At 35.9% G+C, this 24,541-nt stretch overlaps 1 protein-coding gene across 2 annotated transcripts; it reads left to right on the top strand.

The window, feature by feature from the left end:
- The first annotated feature begins 1,547 nt into the window (after positions 1-1,547).
- Positions 1,548-23,226, top strand: LOC128212298 (ATP-dependent RNA helicase DHX58-like). Of its 2 annotated transcripts, none has more exons than XM_052917684.1 (21): positions 1,548-1,669; positions 4,529-4,759; positions 5,268-5,405; positions 9,313-9,660; positions 10,197-10,313; positions 10,539-10,631; positions 10,812-10,904; positions 11,203-11,513; positions 12,946-12,999; positions 13,587-13,677; positions 14,168-14,337; positions 14,843-15,024; positions 15,480-15,672; positions 15,784-15,946; positions 16,330-16,425; positions 16,818-16,987; positions 17,203-17,341; positions 17,598-17,834; positions 18,595-18,762; positions 21,008-21,132; positions 21,839-23,226. In XM_052917684.1, the coding sequence occupies exons 2-21, from the start codon at positions 4,591-4,593 to the stop codon at positions 22,355-22,357; spliced, it is 3,576 nt and encodes a 1,191-aa protein (XP_052773644.1). In that variant the 5' UTR covers positions 1,548-1,669; positions 4,529-4,590; the 3' UTR covers positions 22,358-23,226. The 2 variants fall into 2 exon arrangements, with proteins under 2 accessions (XP_052773644.1, XP_052773643.1); XM_052917683.1 differs by having other exon boundaries at positions 13,509-13,677.
- The last annotated feature ends 1,315 nt before the right edge of the window (positions 23,227-24,541 follow it).

Genomic DNA, 24,541 nt, shown 5'->3' with positions numbered 1-24,541 from the left:
GTTTTGAATGTGTTCAGTTTGATTTCTTTAAGCTAAAAAAGCTCGATGAAATATCGAGAGTAAAGCAAATGGTGAGGGCACAGTACAGTCCGAATAATTTGATTCACGGTCGGCTCGATTTCGTTTGTTTCGGGATTGAGACAAATGGGCCCCTTACCCTTACCTCTCAAGTTGGAGGTTCACGGCACGCAGTTAAAACATATTTTGGACTAAGTGCGCAAAATTCATTTTACATAATCATTCTGTTTCAGACATAAAAGAGCTCGTTGTTAACATGAAAGAGTGTATATAAATCAAGAACGACCCTTCGTAAGATTCATCACTAATTAACGTGCGGAAATGTACAAATGAGTACAATAGAATTGTTTGTTGTAATTCCTTCACTGGTTATGGTAGTTTATGAACGTACCATTCACCAGTTTCAAAACCTAAAAAATAACAACGTGGAAAGGGGCTCATACCCCCTCCCCCTCCACCCTCCTACGCTCAACTCCATTATTAATTACGCAATTGCATTAAATTAGGAAAATCATGGCCTGCTTACATAAATGCATAAGTGGCATTATCTTGAATTCCTTATTTGAGCACAATCACTTGATTATCACTTTTTCTTATTCATTGCTAGATTATAAGTATCGTCCATGGCCGAGAGTGTAAGATAGGTTCATTCCGACCCGAGCGTAGGGTGTTTTGCGGAAACGAGGTTTCTTACACGAGCGGTTATGGTAGATGCTTTTTCTCCCACCTCAGTTAAACAAAATTAAGTAAAAATGTATATTTCTGCTGAAACTCTTTTGTGCTTAGTGAAAATAATTGCGTACGGATATGCGATAATTCGTGGTTGTCATGGATATTCGCGCAGTGATTCAGAGTATGTAAATGGTCTGATCGGTCTTTAAATAGTTCTAAGAAGAGTGAAGCATTATTTCTTGAAAGGTGCGTGAAAACTGTTTTCTGGTGACATTTGAAGCTAGAAATAATTAACTAGCGTTCTAAATATTGCCACAAGACAAGGTTTCCATGATGCGCTACAGACGACAGTCTTCAACAAGGGAGGTAATTACAATGTGGTGACCATTAAAAGAAGTTCCATACGGGCAATTTATCTTCGCCCGTGGGCAAGATAAGAATTTCTTGCATGGTTAAATTAATGGATCTACTTATCTGAGGCGGTCCAGGATTTGGCGTTAATGGGGCGTAACTACATTTGTAAGGGGGCGTACCCTTTTGACTTGCACCTCTCCCTCAGAACCGAAATTAATTTTGCTTACAGCGTTGGCATGGGGGTCTTTGGGTACTCCCCTTAAAAAAATAACATTTTCTTGTCCGAAATGTGGCAATATGGGCGTTTTTTTCTCTCTTCTATATTGTTTTAGAAAGTAAACTAGGACGAGTTAAGGGGAGGGGCGAATTGGTGCGCTAGTGCACTTCGAAGTGAATCATAGTTTTGTTTTTGTTTTTAATGTATTCGTACATCCCTATCCGAGACAATAAAATAGTACAACGTAGCCTCAAATATAATATACCAGTACTAAATCTCCCATGTACAGAAATTACAATGCACCGCTTACAAAAAACGAAAGTGAAAGTGTCGCTTCGGGAAAAACGTTCAATTTTGATAATTTTATGCCTAACAATGACAAGGAACAAGACAGCATATAGTTGACAGGTATATATCTTATTATTAAAAAGGAATAATTATTACATTATATTTAATTGAAATTCTCAGTTCGCTGTATATTTTTTGTAATTGTAACAAAACTTCTTCAGTTTTTTCCTGATGTTGTGTTTATGATTTTATATAACTTATAATAAGCTGTTGTGCATAGCCTTAGGTTTTTAGAAAATTGATGATTGGGGAAGCTCATTTTGGTTATGCCAAATATTAGTTATTATTATGCTAAAGAAATAGTGATGTATTCAGTAAATTTTACCTACATATTCATGTATGTAACGTTAATTCATAAATAAGGTTTATGCACCAGTCAATTGTAACCAGCCATCTCCCCCCCACACTCCTGGGTCCGGGGGGGGGGGGGGGTTATACTGTAGTCCAAATAATTGTACATTGACAGATCTTTTTTACGATTTTTGATATGGCAAATCATTCACGTATTTCCAGATAATGTTATTTTATATTAGTTTTGTACACAAAAAATAAAAATTCAACGAGTTTGATCGGTTTTTCTTCATTTTATTCTGTCAAAACATATACATATATACATGAAGGGTACCTGAAAGGCTGCAGTTCACAGTTTTACAACAATCGGAACACTTCGGGCATGGCAGAATTGTTACGATTGTATTGTATGTACGAGGTCTATCTCGAAGCTTGTTGGAGGTGGCCGAGATATTACAATCATGGCGAGTTGTTCTGCTTGGCATAATTGTTGTCTGTGTCAGTCAAGTTTCATTTGGAAAGGTAAATCATGTGTTTTAACGCTTGTTTTGTGCAAAATAGCTTTGGACTTACATGGTAAAATATGAATATAAACCCTCATCATCAATTTCAAGCATAAAATAATTTTCTAAATACAATTTTAATATTTTTCAAAACACCCGTGATTTTGCACAAACCAGTTTAGACGTTAGGGATTGGAAGAATCCCGCATTACACATCTATTATTTTAGACTAGGGTATACTGATGATAGCCGGGGAAATGGGCTGTGTTTTTACCTTCAAAATGGGTGAAGGCCATGGTTTTGTCTTCGGGGAATGGGCCTTACCTAGGGTCCCTGGGTAGCGGGGTCATTTTGCGGGGATTTGACCAGCAGTTCGTTCTTGCAGGGCGGGGATTTTACCCAGGCTTGGCATGACAGAAAGTCAAAGTACCCGCTCTTTCCTGGAGCTGGGGGGGCCATGGTTAGAATTGACTGATGCATTACTTTAACAATTTAAAGCAGGAGGAGGGAGCCCCACCCTAACACATACACCCTTATTATCTTCCAGTGCATTATGGGTACTCTTATAGATACATATTCTAGAATGTTAGTATGATTTCAAATTTTTATGAGAATCTCAGTCACAATATGAATTTGCCTATTTTTCAATGCACAAGATTCCAATAATTAAGCTTTAATATACTGACTATGAGTTAATTTGACTGTGTCAATGTTCCGGCTCTTTCTCATTTCATGTTTCTTTAAAAGGCCAGTTTAGGATGAAATAGCCTTATGACTATATTTAAGCTTTCTTAGCCATTATAAATCTTGTTTACTCAGATCAGCTTCAAAACATAACTTAAGTCAAACAAAATTACCACAAACTATTTTTTTTCAATTATTTATTTTCTAAGTACAGTACATGCATGAATGTATAGAATGACGTCCAAGATGACATTAGAAATGAGAAGAGGTTAACTACCTTTAAATTTGAAAATATAAAAGAAAACAGCTTTTAAATACAGTACCACAGTAATTTAGTTACAATTCATTTAAAGTATTTCCCCACGCTTGCATAAACAAAATATTTTCACAAAATATGTGTTTTAATATAACAGAACTGTGGCAGAACAGACTTTAGGTTTAAATCATGTAAATATGCCAGATACTACTTGATGCATTGCATCTAGACTTAAACAGTGGTAGCAACCATCCATCCTACTTTATTAATAATTAAAGTAAGATAAATCTATTTTGCATATAAAGCAAAATATGGTACTTTATTATTTGCTTTAGAAAATCTGGTTAAGGTTTTGCATGTAACCACATATAAGTCAATTTTCAGCAAATACTTCATGTATTGCAATGGAATTTTGAACAGTGTTTCCATCTATCAAATATATCATATACATAATTATTCAATTGAAATAACTCTATTTTGTATGTTATGTAAATTTTGGCCCTTTATTCCACTCGGAAAATCTGGTTGAGGTTTAGCATGTAAGTGTGCATTAGTCAATATCTGTGAAAGTAATTGATGTATTGCATTGAAACTTTGTTCAAGGGCTGCTAAATTAATCAAGTTAGAAAACTCTTTCTTGAATTTACTGCTAACTTTGCCCCTTTATTATTTGACATAGAAAGACTGGTTAAGGTTTTGCATGGAAACTCATTTAAGTCAATATCTCAGCAACTATTTCATGTATTGCATTGAACCTTTATACAAGCAAGTTCTCAGCCATCCATCATACTTAAGAAATCATGTAAGATAACTCCTTTTTGCACATAATGCAAATTAAGGCCATTTATTATTTGCCTAAGAAATTCTGGTTAAGGTTTTGCATGTAATCTAATTTTACAGTGATGCATTCATGTTACCGTGTCAGTGACCATGCATGGGTCTCATGTAGGGTTTCAAAACATAACTGAGAGGTAATTAGTGTATTTTATATATTCCACTTTTTCATAAACATTTCTTAAGGCTTTCATCATCCAAACCTTTCATCGCTATTTTTTTCCCTTTTGACCTTTTAATCACACTTGAGTACCATGTAACCACTTCGGGGGCATTTATCACTTACAGTGACAGCTCTTGTTAATTTTTAGGTTTTGTATATTTCAAATTTCTCCATTATAACTGTTGCAGGCTAAATACTTTCTGACCTGCATGTCCATGGATGCCGCCAAAGCAAAACTCCAAAAATAATAATGTCTGGAGGAGCAACACGACCAGTGCCCCTTGGGGAGGAATGTCAACAGAATGATCACATGTCACAACAGGAGAACACCATTGGTTTCTACCTTGAATGCTGTTTTGAATACATTGTGGATCATTTGGATTGGAAAGACCTGCTGCCATATGAATACTTCAATAGAGGTGGGTGAATTAAAAAAGAAAATAGAACACTGTTTTAATTTAACAACAATTTATTTCAACTCTATTTCACCAAGGAAGAAATGTTAATTTTAAGTAGTAATACAATTTATTTGATCTACATTAATTTAGTCTGAGCTTATATAATGTTTCTTTTCATTTTTAAAATTTAATTGTTAATTCATTCAATTGAATTGAGCAATATTGACTTGATTTTGCGTACTATGAACTTGTTAGGGTTTCCTCTGGGTTGTGAAACCTTGTTGCCACTTCCCCCCGGGGGTTAAGGGGCGGCGATAGGCCCCTTACGATTCTAGGGCAGTGCCCTTGTGGGAGTTCAGAGGGGGCATTTAAGCCCCCTGAAGCTCCTGGGGTTAAAGCATTTTAATAGCCTTAGATTGCATTAAAACATACCTATACATGCTGATATAAAACAGACAAAAAGTAGAAATATCATTTAAATTTTAATATATAAATAAACATTTAGTTTATGAACGTCTTTTTATTTCAGATGATAGAATGAAAATAAGAGGTATGTCGAAAAAAGCTTCCAACCCAAGAGATGTTACCCAGTTTTCGTTGGAAACTATTATTGAGATGAATCATCCTGACAAATTTTCGAAGCTGTTGGAGGTTGTTGAAGAAGCAGGTAAGATGGGGACAGAAGCGGGTACAGATATTTAATATTTAATTGAGCAAAAGTACACATCATCTCAATCTTATTGTATATTTAGGTATTTCTTTCCAGATTTTCATTGATTAAAATTTTCACAGAGTTAAAACGAAACACTTAAAAGTGCTTCCTTATCCATGTCAAATACAAAGTTTTAACATTCATCCATAACTAAGTAAGTCAGCATCCATATGGATTTCTCTAGTTTTTCAATGAGCAATAGAATACTATTTGAAGATTATGGAGAGCTATACTACTCAACCTAACATCGGCGTTACATCTTTGTTAAATTTTGCATGTTAGCACCTAATTCATTATCTCAGGAAATTCATCATGTATTGCATTGATACATTAGACATGTGTTCCTTTTTACTTATTTAATGAAGTAAGATAACTCTTTTTTACTTATAATGCAAATTGTGGTCCTTTACTATTCACCTTTGACATTCTGGTTAAGGTTTTGCATGTAAGCACATTTAAGTTAATATCTCAGCATATACATTATGAATTACGTTGGGACTTAAGACAGGTGTTTAGAACTATCAAACCTACTAAATGATGGCACTTTGTTATTCAACTTGTAAATTATTGTTCAGGCTTTGCATGTTAGCACAAATAAGTCAGTATCTCAGCAACTTCTTGACGTTTTGCATTGAATCTTGATATATAATAGTTATAAAAAAACTTTTTTAATAATGAATGAAGTTAGATAACTCTATTTTGCATAAAGTGCAAATAATGGCCCTTTATTACTCGACTTAAAAATTCGGGTAAATGTTTTATACTCCCTTGCTTTGCACATGTTGGTCGGTCGATCGGTAGGTCGGTAGGGTTTTAGGGGTCATCGCGTCAAACGTCAAGGTCACAGTGGCCTTTAACGGGAAACGATGTTAAAGCTTGTCCGATGATAACTCTACTATGCCTGGCCTATGGTCATCTTACTAAACATGGAGGCTGGGCCTGGCCAGTAGATGACCCCTGTTGATTTTAGTGACCTTGAATGCTAAAAGGTTGTCCGAGTGATAACAATGCCTGCACCCATGGCCCTCAAACTTGACTTGGAGGTTAGGCCTTACCAGTAGACGACCGCTATTGATTTTAGGGGTCATCGGATCAAAGGTCAAGGCCACAGTGACCTTGAACGCAATCGCGACCATTCCTGGACCTTTGTTCATCAAACTTGACATGAAGGTTGGGTCTGACAAGTAGATGAACCCTATTGATTTTAGGGGTAATCAGGTCAAAGGTCAAGGTAACTGTGACCTTTAACGCGAAAAGGTTGACAAAGCTTCTCCAAGTGATATCTCAACAATGCCTGGACCTATGGTCACCAAACCTTACATGGAGGCTGGGCATGACCAGTAGATGACCCCTTTTGGATTTAGGGGTCATCGGATCAAAGGTCAAGGTCACAGTGACATTGAATGCGAAAAGGTTGCACTCGACAATGCCTGCACCAATAGACCTCAAACTTGACTTGAGGTTTGGCCTTACCAGCAGATGAGACCTATAGATTTTAGGGGCATCGGGTTAAAGGTCAAGGTCACAGTGACCTTGGACACAAAAAGCTTTTCTGTGTGATAACTTGACAATGCTTGCATCCATGGTCCACAAACTTGACCTTTAGGTTTGGGTTGACCAGTACTCAGACAACGCGAAAACTTTTTCTTCTTCACAGGACATTGCGACAGGTAAACACTGAAAGTTTACCTGTCGCACCAAATTTTAACCTGTCGCAATGTACAAACAGTATTCAGTTACATCAGCCTAAACCTTGATTTTAAGCCTCTTTTTTAACTAAGTTTTGTAATTCCCCATTATAACCGGTTTAGATCTTTTTGGTTAGATTTGTCCTACAGTACTATAATAAATTACAAAAAAGCCAAACATCTTGTAAAAAAATCAATATTCGGATCTTATAAATGTCATAATTTTTTTCTTCCCTTGCCTCCCAAAAAGAACTCATATCTGGTTTGTCTACCCATGGAACAGCTAGATCTTACTCTGTTAATTCATCTTTAAATTAAAGATACAGTACAGTACGGTTATAAAATGTAACGATTGGACTACAAGTCAAACTCAGGCACAACATTTATGCAAAAACGAAAGTAGAGTTCTTGTTATTGGTAATGTTAAACAGAGCGGCAAGAAAGTCAGCTCGGTATATTATTCATCATATTTAAATTAACACGATTGCCGGGAACCACTTCGCCGAAAATAAATACATACGGAATTTTGTAATTTCCGATCATTTCCGTAAAATAAAAGTATTAGAGTACGAGCTGAAATCGGAACCTTACGCGTTTTATCGGCTTTTACGGAAACATGTCGAAACGGGGTTTACAAATAGTGATACACGGATTAACACGCTGAATAATCATGATATAATAGTTAAAAATAACTCTGAACATTTATTTAGAAACTGAAAGTTAATTTTCCGAAAATTAAACGGTGTTGACTTTAGTTTTTCACCGGACATTGTGACCGACCAAAACTTTTGTTTCGTCGGTCAAAATGGAAATATACCGGACATGTCCGACTGTCCGACGGACATTCGCATTGTCTGCAGTACATGAACCCTATGTATTTTGAGGTCAAGGGTCAAGGCCACAACACATATTGGTCATTAAAAATTACGTTATATTTACTTACTCCTGGCTGCTTGAGGATACACGTTTAACTGCAAATATCAGTCATCATCTAAACATGATTAAAAACTGTACTTACTATCCTCACACTTTAAATGGTCATTACCTTAAAACTGCCTCAAAGGCATCCAATGTCAATGACAAATTCGCTGTCATTTCGGTCCATGCATGTATTTTGCCTGTGCTTACATAATTCAATATCTCAGCATCTTCTTGAAATATTACATTTGAACTTTATACAAGGTTTTTTCAGCCATGAAACCTATATAATTATTCAAATATGATAATTCTTTTTATTTTTTTTATTTTGCATATACTGCTCATTATGGCTCTTTTGTATTCAACTTGGAAATTCTGGTTAAGGCTTTGCATTTAGGGACTTTTAAATTAAATTTTGGCAAACAAATTGAATTAATTCATGTTTTGCGATGAAACTTAAGACAGGTTTTTCCATTGTGCAAATGATGGACCTTTATTATTAAACATTAAGGTTTTGCATGTAAGCACACATAAGTTAATGTCTTGGCAATTTCTTGAAATATTGCACTAAAACTTTATTAAGGATTTTTTCACCATCCTTCCTTCTAAATTGATCAAGTAAAATAACTATCTTGAATGTAATGTAAGCTATGGCCCTTTATTATTCGATTTAGAAATTCTGGTTAAGATTTTCTGTATCTCAGCAACTTTTTGACGTATTGCATTGGAACTTTATACAAGGGCTGACAACCATTAATCCTACCAAACTTATCAAGTAATATGAAAGCTGTGAAATAGTGGAGCTCGCTCACAGTCTCTGTTACAGCTCTTGTTATTAAAATTAATTTACCAGTGTGTTGCATATTTGAGATATCTTCAAAAACTTTATTATGAAACACATCCTAGATATTTATAAGGTACTAAAATGAAGCACAAATATGCACCTATTTAAGTATTGTTACCTTTATTGGGTTCATGCAACAGAGTGTTCTTTTTGGATTTGAACTACTGTTAGAACATATGTATCAAAAACAGTCGGAGGTATCTTGAAATGAATATAAATGAATTTGGAGACAGTTTATAAAGTCATAGCCCCTAAATCCTGTTTTGGCCATGGATATCTCATACATAAATAGATACCCGGCTATATTTCAGGATTTTCAAGCATCAGCTGTGAGAACCCCTGTTTGAAATCTAAACAATTAAAAACACAAACTGTGATACAAATTATACTTAAACATTTCTTTTCCTTTCAGAGAACCCCAAAATACTGAAAATCTTAACGGCTCAGGCGATTCCACAGAACGCCAACAAAGGAGATAAGATTATAGGCAAATATATTAAAAAGATCATGGACAATCTCAACGTTGTTGATATTCTACCTTGTCTCCGTGCACACGGTGTTATTTCACAACGGGAGTGTGAAGAAGCTTTAGGTCAAATTCAACTTGGTGGCAGAGCGCTGGCAGCTTTTGATCTTTCGCTTATGATTCCCAACAGACATGATTCCTGGCTGGCGACATTTATTCTGGCTTTGATTGAAAGTGACCACGCGGATAATCATCGATCTATAGCTAATGCAATAAGCCATGATCTTGTTCTAGGTATGTTATACTATGGGCTTAACTTCTCGAATGTTCTTTAGCGTAACCGATTATGTAGTTCATTTTATTATGTCATAGTTCTTACTTAATCTTGGGTTTACTAAATAAAACTTAGTTTATCTAGATTATCATCATGTTTATTTCCTTTTGAACCCAATATATTAATTAGGTAAAAATTACAATTTTACCAACTAAAATAGCGAGCCATGCTTAATCCTGCCAAACGCGAGATGTTTCTAGAAATAAGGGCATGGTTTTACATTTATTTTTAGCCACATAAGGAATTTGCCTTGTTTTTAGTCATTTGTGTTAATTGATGCTTAGGTTTCCCTTTACGATTGTATATGATCGAATAAGGTTATGTACTGGTTATTCGTGGTCTGTATTAAGTGCAGATAGTCATAATTTGAAGAAACACATGGCTGACCATTATATCATTTCATTTTGTTTCTTAAGATATTGAAGTTAAAACATGCTGCTGATAATGTTTTTGTTTTCGTCAGTCAATTGCATTTTCTTTCACATATGTTTTGCAGTTGCCGACGAGTATTTGAAACTAAAAGAACCCAAGCCTGAATGGAAGGACTTCTTAAAGTATAAAGGAGAAGTTTGCCTGGCTTCACTTAGTTCTGTTTTTTCATTTCGAGAAGAAGGTAACTTTTCATGCGGGCTTTCTTTGTAATTTAGATTTCTGTAAGGATATATTAAATGTATTTCTGAAAATAATTAATTAGTTTTTTCATAACACAAACTTCAGCAATTACCTTACTTCATTGTCATTTTCAAATCGCCATTAATGCTGCATTATAGGTGACTTATATGGCATTATTTCAAATTCATTAGGTTATCGATTATATGTTGATTTCCTTGTATTTAAGATGGAAAACGTAGACAATGTCCTCCATCTAATCACGCCGATGGCACGGGAGAGGCGCCCGAACCCAGGATGCACGAGCTTCATGTTTCCTTTGGTAATATAAGATTGAAACATTTAAATAAAACAATAACTTAAACATGTAATACTATAGATCACCTGACTATTGACATTTTCCATTTGCCAGGAATGCTGCATTAATGATGACTGATATTCTGCTTGCATTAATTCCAATACATTAGGTTATCGATGATATGTTGATTTTCCTGTATTAAAGATGGAAAACAGAGACAATGTCCTCCATCTGATCACGCCAACGGTTCGACAGAGGCTCCCGAACCCAGGATGCACGACCTTCAAGTTTCCTTTGGTAACATTTAGATAAAACAATATCATATACTGTAATAGACCACCTGACTATTGTTTATATTCTGATGTGTGCCAAAACAAGTACATTTCCTTAATTGTTATTAAATTTTGTATTATTTCGAAGATATCTATATCGTTCAATAGATAGAAAGAAATATATATATTTCAATGAGTGAGCACCGACAGTTGTATTTCACGCGTGGCTTTCATGTAACAAGTTCTAACCAACCTTATTTTTTTTAAATGTGCAACCGAAAAGCATGAAACATGCCTCATGCAAACTTAATTTGATATTTTAGATTCTGGTGAACCATCGCAGAATAACCTTAGCCCAGCAAAGTTTGAAGCTGAAGAGAAAAGTATACTGACGAAACAAGAAGACAACTCGTCCGTGCAGTCGATGGACCTGTCGTTTTCCTCGTTGCTGATTGACACAGAAAATACTAGCGAGTCTGGATCACAAGAGACCAGCGGTCGTGCAAGGGATCATTTAGATTCTTCATCCGGTGAGGAAGCTCTAGACAACGCTCTTAATGACCTGAAAGTTCCCGAAAAATCTCACCTAAACACTCAGAAGAGTTTTTCATTTGACGCGATCAAAGATGGCAAGGTAATTTCATTGCGTTTTTAGTTGCAGATATACTCATTTATTTGCAAAATAAGTGCCAGTTAACGAATTGTTAAAACGGGTTTTACTTCTTTTTACTCTAAATTTAAAGCAAGGACATAAAGGTTGTTATATGTTATAAACCGTCACTACATTCCCGTTACTTTGAAGTCAACGGTTCTTAGCCAATGAGTCATACTGAAATGGTCCAAGTCAATAGTTGACAGCTCTGTACCTTATAGAGTAAATAGAGTAAATAAATATTCACGGTGGATATTTGTCCTGACGTGTGACCTTCGCATACAGAACATTAGTTAATAAATGACCTAAAGTCTAGGATCTATTCATATGAGTTCGTATATAGGAGTCTAAAAAATTTTACACTATTCTTACACTAGAGCCTCATGGAGAACGACATGGGGTTTTCTTAAGGCAATCAGAGATACGCGAAGGTAAGTGACTGGATGGTTAGAGAAACGCGTGCACCAAAGAGAGTGGATTGATAATACAGCTATGAAAAAAGAATATCTTGAACGCTTAGGAGGTGGAGGTGTTTGCTCGACAATATAGAAAAGGTAGACGAAGCTGTTAATAACGGAACCGGTTACAGGACTCATTTGGATGGGAATGTAGTTTGTACCGTGAAAGACGGTAACTCGTGCGTAGATATAAGACAGCATTGGAAACCGATTGAGGAGGTTTTGCATGTAGGAAGAGGTCGTGTTTGAGGTCCAGTAAATACGAGCGGCTTAAACAATTCATACCGGGGGTAGGAACTTAGAAGGGTCGGGATTTAGTAGTGTTGTGTCGTGCATGTTTCATGACGATCATGCCATCGGACTTTGTTTGAGATGCGACATATGTTACCAAGACGACTATACAAACTGGTAATTATAATCACGAACGTCGTATGTACCGCCAAATCGATTTGTCATCGACAAATTGGATTAATTAGTATGTAAATATCACGTATAATCCATCAAGAAACTCGGGCGACCGTTTGAAGCATCCCGATATCGGAGTACATTGCATCGTGCTTTCTTCTGGAACATTTATGATCAATAGAAGAGAAAATTCCATTACCGAAGCAAAGATGAAACTAAGTCGTGACGCCAGACTCCTACAATGTCTTTGCTCGTCAGTAGCATAATCTCAGATCTGCGTCGATCACAACCATGTTTGCGTCTTTCAAAGCAGAATGCCCCTTGAATTAAATGGAAGTAGTTCGATTTTCTTAACGGACGTTACGAACCCGAATTATTTCTTGCGGTTATGTTAACCATGTAATCTGTTAGTTTCACAGAGTATTCAATCATTGCCTATGGCCATTTGATTATAAAAGATTTACAATGAACCATTGTCTACAAAGTAATGGGAATGTAGAACCGTCCCCTACATTTATAGATCTTATAGACAATATTATACTTGTTTTCAGAGAACAAATGTTTCAGCAGAAAAGAGTATGAAAGACAAAGATTGCTGTGGGGAGGTTCGAAATACAATTTCGTTTAGTCAATGTCAAATATGAAATTTTCAAAAATGATATATTTTGTTTTGAACACACAAACAAATGTATGTATGGTAAATAATTTGCCAATTGTTCAGAAAGTTTTAGGATATCCTCATATATTTGCATAAAACAAATGCACCTGAAACAATTGTCTGAACTCTTGTTGGAAATACTGCAGATCACAAGTGCATTCATTAAACTTCCGGTGTAGTAACGCTTTAAAAAAAACACCTAATTGCATTAACAACTGTGTTACTTTTAAAACAAATCTGAACAATCGGCCTATTGATAACTTGTCACTGACCGTGCTAAGGCGGTTACCCCGAGTTTTACTAATCACGTATTTTGTTTAGTGTTATTTGACGTGTAGCGCAGATTCTCTTGTGTAGTGTTTGCTTGGACTTGAGCATTAACAGTGCCTTTAAACATGACTTTGGTTTAGTTGAGGCTTTTGTGCCTTTTCCTGTAGTTTCCATCGTTTTATTTAGATTGATTTATCACCGTATCAAAAACTAACACAACCAAAATACAATGAAGTTGGTGAAAAATGTGCTGAACTACACAAGGTTCGTGAGAAGTCTCGGAGTCCACCAGAGAAAAATATTAACGAGACGAGGGAACTTTATCGGCGATCCCCCGAAGGTTTGAATATCACAGGTAAACATTGAACCATCGTTATAATTGGTATGTCCTTGTGTTAATTATTTGAAGAAGACATTACCAATTTGTTCAATATGGTTGTTTCATTTCGAGAATTGTTATATGCTGTATATAAAAACATGCAACCAATCGTATAAAACTGGTTATTTCTTCGGTCAAAGTTAGCAAGACTTTCTATTCAGATTGGCCAATATTTTGCCAATAGTTGCTATTAAACACATCAAATTATTTCATTGTGCAAACTGACCAAGAGATAACTTGCGGACACATTATCAAAGCTATATACAAGTGTCTGTTGTTGATTCTAAATTATATAGATGTTGGTTGCTTATAAGACAATAATGTTATTTAAGTATATATAAACCAATTCATTCGCTCTTAAATTGAAAATACATTTGGAAAAAAAGGCATGGTCTTTGACAAATTTGTGCATGCATCTTAAATTAAGCATATGTTGAATATGACTGCACCATGATGTCTATTACAGGAGATACGCCTGATGATCTTTCCATTGAGACCGATTTAGTCGAGGATAAAGACATTGAACTAAGGGGTTACCAGAATGAACTTGCTGCACCAGCAATTGAAGGCAAAAATGTCGTCATTGTTGCTCCAACTGGTTCGGGGAAAACCAGAGTTGCCTTCAAGATCATACAGGTGATTAATTGTATAAAAGGCAGACAATTAAAACATGAAGGAAGTAGATTGTTTTAATCATTGTGACATTTTCTATACCTGCATTTGATAACACATTATTTTTAAATTCTTATCAGTATGATTTTGGCCCCAAGTTCTTGAAGTAATATAAGTTTCTTATAACGAGATTAAGTGTAGCTGTCTGTTTTTTGTTTGAGTATAAATTGTGTTATTTTCAGCTTTTTAGTTTTGAAACTTTTAAAGATATTTTGAAATTAATCATGTTGAAAACTCTGTTTGTGTATCAACAAGTTATTTGACTGAATGAAATATGGTACTTAAACAATGGACAAAATGAAGAGCAAAAAGATATATATTTCTCATCTTGCAACGTTGTTTGTATAGTCTTGATTTATCTTAACGATACAAATTTATTTTATTTAAAGAAAAAAGCAGTATTTACTACATATATAGAGAATTAATTTGTGCATTACACAAAGAACACATCCAGTGATTGATATTTCAGGAGCATATTCGTCGACAACTTGGTCATGGTATTCCGAAAGTTATTTTCCTTGTTAATCAAGTTGCTCTGGCAAATCAACAGGGATCCGAATGTAAAAAGCTTCTCCCCAAGTACAAAACCCATACGATCACCGGCGATTCACAGAGATCCAAAAACGAGTTTCTGAAGGACTTCATAGACAAGTAGATACAATTGTATAAGTATAAATTATATAGTATTTTCCTCCAAGCAAAGGTCAAGGTAATGTCAAAGCATTGCTGTCGTCGACGGCGGCCGTGTTGCCGTTGCAAAATTCTTTAGCATAGCTTTAATCAAAATTAAATATCAACCTTGTTAGTGTTTGATTGACCTTGATTCTGGTTTCTGGTGAAACATGACCATTGGTGATTTTCTAAACCAACTGGTCGTGTTCATTTATGTACCTGGATATAATGTTTACAATTTAATGTTTTTGCACATGTCAACTGTGACATTAGGCTTTATAGTCTCATCACAACTTCTAAAAAATCCATAATCACTGAGAGACTCCCCCCCCCCCCAGATGAGCATTTGGAGTACTGTGTGTATTTAATCAAGATAGTATGGTTTCATTGTAGACACACGTCGTCTATTACAACAATATTTCTTTCTTTTGCAGGAGAGATATATTGATCGTCACTGCCCAAGTTCTACTGGATTCTTTGGTTAGAAAGGAGATTGAGAATATATGCAGATTCTCGCTCATCATATTTGATGAGTGTCACCATACCCAGTCCAACCATACCTTCAACCAGATAATGTGGTTGTATCTGGATATGAAGTTCAAAAAAGAAGTTGTTAACTTACCTCAGGTCAGATAATTTCTATAGTAAAATAACACTTTGAACCTTCTTTGTGTTGGTCCTTTAAATCTAAATGTGTGCTTTGGTGATACATGTTTTTATATTTCCTCTTAACAACAGATCGTTGGCTTGACAGCTTCAGTCGGTGTTGGAAAATCAAGGGACACTGAAAAAGCCGTTGACCATATAAAACACTTGATGGCAAATTTGGACGCTGAAGTCATTTGCACTGTTGAGAGAAATATCGGCGAACTTCGGGAACATGTTAGTCTACCAGATGAAGGTAAGAAAGAGCTTGTAAATCCAAGCTATTCAACGATAATGTGGGTATGTGTCCATTTGTTGTTAAAATACCAGAACATTGTAGATTTATTGAGCATGGGGTGAAAACTGTCTTTGAGACCTTCTTACTTACAAATATACAAAACAAAACATAATTACTATATCTGACTGATTTGATGATTGTTTTTATTATTAATTGTTAAACTGTGATACGGTACGATGCAGCTGCTTGTGTTTGCCTTGGTGTACATGACAATGAGTTTTATATTGATCTGGCTTGTTATGTGCAAATGTGACTACATTCTATGTATACAACATGACGAGAGCGGAATGATATGGCGAAGTTGTATGAATAATTATGATAATGCCTTTTCTTTGTTTTAGAAATAAAGACTGTCCAAAAAAGGGAAAAAGACTTCTTTGGAATTGCCGTTGATAAATTGATGTCAACTCTAGAACAGCGAATGGCAACGTCTTCGTGTAAGTTGAGAACATATAATTCATAACTGATTGAAGAAGTAATGTTTATTTAATCTCCTCAGGATCTATTACGTTTTCCTTTAGCTTCATGCAGTATGTAACCTTACAATATTGTAATTCATTGATGCTATGATGTCAAGATTACCATAAGCTAGAAATGTATGTCAGTTTTTTCGTATACAAATACACTCGGGGATGTAAATACATTTATACAGTATTTTGATTTTAACGTTTTATCATTTCAACTGTATCGACTTGCTTGTGCATCAATTTCTGTATCTTTGGTTTTCATTTAGTAATACATTTGTACCTTATTAATGATTCGTGAAGTTTAATGTTTGTAAAGTTATAAAAAACTTGTTGGTGTGTGTATTCATTCAACTTATGTTTAGTGGTGAAAGAAATGTCCGAGGCAGAGAAATTTGAAGGTGCTCTGAAGGCACCGGCAACAAAGGGAAATGCAGCTTACACTCAGTGGGTCAGCAAGTTGTGGCAAGAAACGGCAAAGTTGAAAGACTCAAGGGCGAGAAAGTTTCTTCATCCTATCAGAGCTCATCTTGAGGTAATGTATAATATCCAATGATAACTCGCTAATATCACGTATGTTGTTTACTCTTAGAAAATTCGAGGACAGGTGTCATCTAAGAATTACTTGTGGCTATATCCCTGATATAAATTTACACGAACATTGAAACTACAATGACAAAAATAAGCTGTTTTGCGAATAACAAGAATTGATATTCTTGCGATAATGAATACTCACAATATCATTTTCAGTGCTACAATAACGCCCTCATAATATACAACGACGCGAGGGTAGATGACGCATTACGTTACCTTGATGGAGAAATGACAAAATGGAAAGAAAATGCTATCATGGATGAAAACGAGAAGCTAATATACAGGGCTTACAAAAGTGAGTTAATAGAATAACGATTGTTGAACAAATAAAGACATAGGCGAATGAAATTTGAGAATCAGTATTTGTTGAATATAGGTCATTTAACGTTTAAAGCTTTTTCAATATTTGTTAGTGCTAAACTTAATTACTCGAGTCTCTGCTTGAATATAACACACTTAGTGTATTCTGATTCAAAATACTTCTAATCAATGTAATTTATTTTAGATAAATGTTTGCACATTCTTATCATCGAAGTTTTCATTTTTTTCAGAGCTCATATCATGCGACTTCAGAGTAAAATGCAGTGAAAACCCAAAACTCGACAAGTTACGAGAAATGATCCTTAAGTCTTACGAAGGCGAAAGGGGTGCTGACTCGAGGGGTATAATTTTTGTTAAAACGCGGGAACTTGCTCGAGCTATTGTAAGCTGGATGAAAGACACGCCAGGTTTACGAGAGCTGGGCCCAATACAGTTTGTTGGTCAAAATATGAGCGCAGACAAAGGAGGTTAGTCTTTATTATAACATAATAGACTTGAATGAAAAATGTACAAAATCTTCTGATTGTGATATTGAAATTATTTTAAACAAATACATCTAAAAATGTATGTAAATATACTTGAAATCAGAAGACAGGATTTACACACTTACACATGTAATTTATTGTTTAATGTTAGTGTATATATATATGTAGAATCATTTATTAAATTCTAGGCATTTCATTGTTAACATAAAGGATTAAATCTCAAAAGAGTACAAAACTAATGAAGTATTTTTATTCTTAAAGCTGCACTCTCACAGATTAAATGTTTTGACAACTTTTTTTTATTTTTTGTCTTGGAACGAGCCAATTTTTGCGAAAATCCATGGAAGCCAGTTATATAATACTGTTGACAAAAAATTCGAACGCATATTTTCATATATAAAGTTCAAAAATTGATGTTTTATGCCTATTTTTTAAACCGTTTGTAACGGTTTGAGCCATAAAACATTAATTTTCGAACGGAAATATAAAAATCTGATACCTGATTTTTTGTCAGCTATATCATATAATTCGTTTGCTGATATTTACGCAAAAATTGCTCTTTCCAAGACAAAAAAAAAAGTTGTAAAAGTGGTTAATCTGTGAGAGTGCAGCTTTAAGAACTACTTTCTGTAGTGAATATAGGTTTGTCGTTTTATGTTCCCGTGGTCCCTTTCGATTGAACAATCTCGATCTGATTGATTGACGAAATATCGTTTAAAGTACTTTCCATTTACATCACAAGGTATGACAAAGGTCGAGCAGGACGAAGCTCTCAAGTATTTTCGGGAAGGGAGACACAAGATCATTGTAGCTACTTCCGTTGCGGAAGAGGGCTTGGATATAACCAAATGTAACCTCGTCATACGATATGACCATGTTACCAACGAGATCTCCAAGGTGCAGTCGAGAGGTAAGCGGCTCTAGACAGTTTTACATTGTTAAGTAAATGAGGCATATGTTTATATGTGATATAGGCTGGTTTACATTGTTAAGTAAATGAGGCATATGTTTATATGTGATAAAGGCTGGTTTAAGCAAGTCATTACAATTCAAATCAAATGAACCGTGAAGTCCGAATTTAAAATTTTAAAACCAGAGTAGGTACTCGTGATATTGAATTGATGGCAAGTTCACCCAATCTCGCGTATAATATAATCTTTTTTGCCCCCCTTCGAAGAAGAGGGGTATATTGCTTTGCACAGGCATGTCGGTATGTCGGTCGGTCGGTCCGTCGGTAGACCAAAGCTTGTCCGAGTGATAACTCAATAATTCCTGGACGTATGGTCATCAAACTTGACATGAAGGTTGGGCCTGGCCAGTAGATGACCCCTATTGATTTTAGGGCTCATCGGGTCAAAGGTCAAGGTCATAGTGACCTTTAATGGTAAAATAATTTTAAAGCTTGTCCGAGTGATAACTCAACAATGCCTAGACCTATGGTCATCAAACTTGATATGGAAGTTGGGCCTGACAATAAGATGACCCCTATTGTTTTGGGGGTCATCGGGCCAAAGGTCAAGGTCACAGTTACCTTGAATGGTAAAAGGATGTCCGAGTGATAACTCGACAATGCCTGCACCCATGACCCTCATAATTGACTTGGAGGTTGGGCCTGACCAGTAGATGAACCCTATTGTTTTTTGAGGTCATTGGGCCAAAGGTCAAGGTCACAGTGACCTTGAATGGTAAAAATTTGTCCATGTGATAACTCGACAATGCCTACATTCATGGCCCTCAAACTTTACTTGGAGGTTGGGCCTGACCAGTTGATGACCCCTACTGTTTTTGGGGGTCATCGGGCCAAAGGTCAAGGTCACAGTGACCTTGAATAGTAAAAGGTTGTCCGTGTCATTACTCGACAATGCCTTCACCTATGGCCCTCAAACTTGACTTGGAGGTTGGGCCTGACGAGAAGATGACCCCTAATATTTTTGGGGGTCATCGGGCCAAAGGTCAAGGTCACAGTGACCTTGAATGGTAAAAGGTTGTCTGAGTGATAACACGACAATGCCTGCACCCACGGCCATCAAACTTGAATTGGAGGTTGTGCCTGACCAGTAGATGACCCCTATTGATTTTAGGGGTCATTGGGCCAAAGGTCAAGGTAACAGTGACTTTGAACGATAAAAGGTTGCCTGAGTGATAACTCAACAATGCCTGCGCCCATGGCCCTCAAACTTGACTTGGAGGTTGGGCCTGACCAGTAGATGACCCCTATTGATTTAAGGGGTCAGAGGTCAAGGTCACAGTGACCTTGAAAGCAAACTCGACAATTCCTGGACCTATGGTCATCAAACTTGACATGAAGGTTGGGCCTGACCAGTAGATGACCCCTCTTGACTTTGGGGGTCATCAGGCCAAGGTCAAGGTGTCTGTAACCTTTAACGCAAAAAAGTTAGCAAATCTTGAATCTCCCAGTGATATCTCAACAATGCCTGAATCTATGATCATCAAACTTGACATGTAAGTTGGGCCTGACCAGGAGATGACCCTTATTGATTTTAGGAGTCATTGGGTCAGGTTCACAGTGACCTTGAATGCGAAAATGTTTCAAGTGATAATTGGACAATGCCTGCATCCATGGCCCTCAAACTTGACTTGGAGTTGTGTCTGACCTGTAGATGACCCCTTATGATTTAAGGGGTCATTGGATCAAAGGTCAAGTTTACAGTGACCTTGAACGAAAAATGCTTGTCTGTGTGATAACTTGTCAATGCCTGCACCCATGGCCCTCAAACTTAACATTTAGATTTTTGGTGACCAGCTGATGACTATTATGGATTTTGAGTTCATAGAGTCAAAGGTCATGGTCATAACACACTCTATCCTCAAACTTTGAATGGTCATAATCTTAAATCTGCCTCAACGTCATACAATGTTAGCGACAAATCAGCTGTCATTTCGGTCCATGCATATTTCATTCAATTGTCCATATAATCCTGACAACATGGCGCTCATGGGGGGCATAATGTTTGACAAACATCTCTTGTTTTATCTGATTTTGCAGTTACTCGTCAATCAAAAGGGTAAATTATTCTCATTTTAAGATTATCATGATATCGAGGGCTGGAAGAAAAATATTCTGATTCGGCTCCACTTTACACATTTCCGCTTTGAAAATCCCTTTATAAAATAAATATGCCTTATCCATTCAGGTCGCGGTAGAGCAGCAGATAGCAAGTATGTGTTGATTGCGGAAGAAAGCACGGGAATGGCAGAAAAAGAGGAACTAAATATGATCAGGGAGGTCATGATGAGGAAAGCCATTATCTCATTGCAGGTATGTCATAGAATAGGAGTAACATGTACATATACAGTCGGCATCTGTGGTCGTGACGTTTCAAATAATAAAAGGAGAAATTTACTGGTAACATTGATACAAGTTTGTACGAATACTCAAGTGGTTGGTGGGGAATGACGTCAACACCGGTGTATTACTGTAATACTTCAACAGAGATCATTAAAATGTGTGTTGTAAAAATATTGCTTAAAACAAACCATTAACCACTAAACAAGATGTAACATGTGTGTTTACTTTGTTTTACGGACCAGCATTTGCACAAACACAAAACTTGAGTCAAAACCAAATTCATTCAATTTCAATGTCATCTGGTCGGTAGACGTCCAGGCTTTACACCCTAAAGGAGAACATACTTCCATGCATGTAAAACGTGCAAAAGAAATTAGTTGTTTTAGAAGTATAGTATAACCTATAAAAAGAGTAACCGGAAAAAAGGTTCAGTAAAATATCCTTTGATTATTTTTTGACATTATTGTTCCTGTCTAGTACGTAGGTTCCATATTTAAACGACGCTAAATCTATGAGAATGGTATGGCCTTAGTCGTCACTCAATGTTATTTATTTTTCAAATTATGATATATGATACATACGGCATAACGCTTTTTTATATTCTCCTTTGTAAAGACTTTTCAGTGCGTGTGACAATTGGAGTTAATATTAAATCAGTTTGTCTACTAAATTCCAGGACTATATTCAACGCTTCCCTGAACGTTTTCACAGTGAATTGAAGAGGTTCCAAGAAGAAGCCAATTTAGACCGGAAGTTGAAGACGTTAGGGACAAGACGAAAACTGGGAATGAGCGGAATTGGCCAGTTTGAATTGAAATGCTTGAGATGTGACAGTTTCATTTGCATGTCCGATAACGTTAAGAAAGTAAAGGAGGCACATCACGTTGTTGTCGATGAGACGTTGCCGGATCGAGTGGATTTCGTTAAAGGAGGGGCAACGAGATTTGCGGACGATAGTATCCAATTCAGTGGGAAAGTCATTTGCAAAAGTTGCGGTGGAAATCTTGGAGTCATTTGCATATACCGCAATTTGGAATTTCCAGTTCCAAAAATTGAGAACTTTCTGGTCGTTGATAGAAATGGCAGGCAAAACACGTGCAAGAAATGGAAGGGTGCTCCTTTTGTAGTTGAAAAGTTAAGTAATGAGGATTTCAAGGAAATATTGGAAGCTCGTGGAGCAACAGGGGATTTGTAGAATCTTGAAACACCAACTACCTGTGTTTGTGTTAGTGTCATGTTGTGCCACTTCTTTTGTACGTGGAGTTTGATTTGAAACATCATGTTAGTTTTTGAAATGTTAGTAAAGGAAACATCATGTTTGTTTTTGAAACATCATGTTAGTATTTAAAAAAGCATGCTTGTTTGTGATACCAAGTGCAGAAGTTTTTCTTTTGAAAACCTAGAAATAATATGTGTATATTAGTAAATGAAATCCAATCATTATTAAAAGATGAATATTTATTTTTATTGTGTAATATGATGTCAAATAGTATTTATTTTTGTTTAGTTATTGATCATTAATCACTTTGTGCATCACATTAAATACGATTAATAACAACTGAAAGATAAATGACCATTAATGTTCCCGTGTCCTTGCAGACATATTACAATGGACAGGACAACGTTGTTCTAATTTCAGTAAGAACTTCATATTTACTATAAAACACATTTCTGCCTGTTGTAGTTCCACGGCCTTGCTTCTCCTTGTCTCTAGCCATACCGTCATAACAATTCACGTCTAGTCTTGAACTTTGTGCTTCTTTATCATTTCAATCACATGTAATTCAAATTATTTGTAATCTCGTATTTCCATTTTGATTTATTATGTTTGGCGTTGTGTTTATATTCCTGATGCACGTTCTGGTTTCAGCTGTTACTAACAACGATGCATGATGATAAATATTGTTGTTATAAATACAATACAAGTATTATATATTTGTTTTGATTTTTTAAGTAATTTTCATTAGCAGAATATTATGTTTAATAATTGTTTTGTTTTATTGATCAAACTTATGATTTGAGTATTTAAATTGAGCGCTTTATATTTGTTAGAAATAAAACATAAACAAATCTGTTTTATGGTTGATTTATTAGGAAAAAAATAACAAAATATTGACTAACTAATCTCTGGTCACTAAATCCATAAGCTGTAAAATGAAATTCATTATTATCAAGTAGCCAAAATTTGAGTAAATTTTTGTTTATGCCCTGTGGAATATGCATGGCATACCACTACTGTTTCACCGCTCACATAAAGGCATTCATCTGCCCTGAGTTCAGTTAACGTTAACAGTCGCTCACGTAAGCTAATCGATTTGTTTTGTACCCCTGCTGTATTGCAGCGTATACATTACAAGCGGGGAACCGAATAACAAACCTTAGCTAAATCTACTCCGGGTAGGTTTACAAGAAGGAAGAGGTCCAAATTTCATAACGTAATCAGCTTATCGCTTGTGAACACTCAATTTTTTAAACAATATTTCGATAAAGCATTTTTTCCTAAGAACTCTTGAATGTTTATCACAAACGTACCTCCAAAACTTTAGAGGCGTGAAAGGGATACGATTCCATCTTGCTGCTCGACTGTGTCACAGTTAAATGTGTGTAAGGATATATAAGTGCTTGCTATCCTTCCCTATTCTTCAATTACTTAAGAATAAAAACTCTGGTCAAGATACTAGTTTTGAACACTAGAACAAATCCATGTGTTATGTTTTTGAATTTCTCGTAAGCGCATCTAATGTCTCATACGCATGATGTTACGCGGTCAAAAATAAGTCAGCATAAGAACCAATTCCAATACATGCATCTGCTTTAACTCTTACGAGGTATTTGAAAAAAAATCAGTGGTATCATGAATACCTTAATGTACGATATGTTTGTATGAACATGCCTATCATTTGTTTAAATACATTTAAAAAAAATCCGGGGCCGAAGAGCATATACCAAATTCCTTCCATGTCTGAGTCAATACATATACTAGGAAATTTAAAGTCACTTGCGCCCTAAAGCTGATAAACTATTTCACCTGCAGACTAGTGCGATTTGTGATCAATGTTATGACAAATATAACGGCTTTGAATACGTTTGGTCTAAATTGAACAATGAATTGCCGAAGCGTCAAAGTAATGTCAATACCTTCACTCTGAGTCCATTGTTTATTGTTGGCATCAGCTTGGCATGTCTGCAGCGGCCACCGTTTCTGTTCACTCCCTCCCTGTAACAAACACCGCCAATAACACAGTTGGCAGAAAGAGCAAGAATGATGGAACTTGTTTTACATTTCATCAAACATTTCATAGACGGTAGTGTATAACACGCGCTCATATAGACGAGTATGACTCGTTTGGGCTAAGATATTTGGATGGTAAGCATTAAA

Source organism: Mya arenaria, chromosome 12, assembly GCF_026914265.1.
Source record: "Mya arenaria isolate MELC-2E11 chromosome 12, ASM2691426v1".
In the NCBI taxonomy this organism is placed as follows: Eukaryota; Metazoa; Mollusca; class Bivalvia; order Myida; family Myidae; genus Mya; species Mya arenaria.
This window is presented reverse-complemented; position numbering and strand designations above follow the sequence as displayed.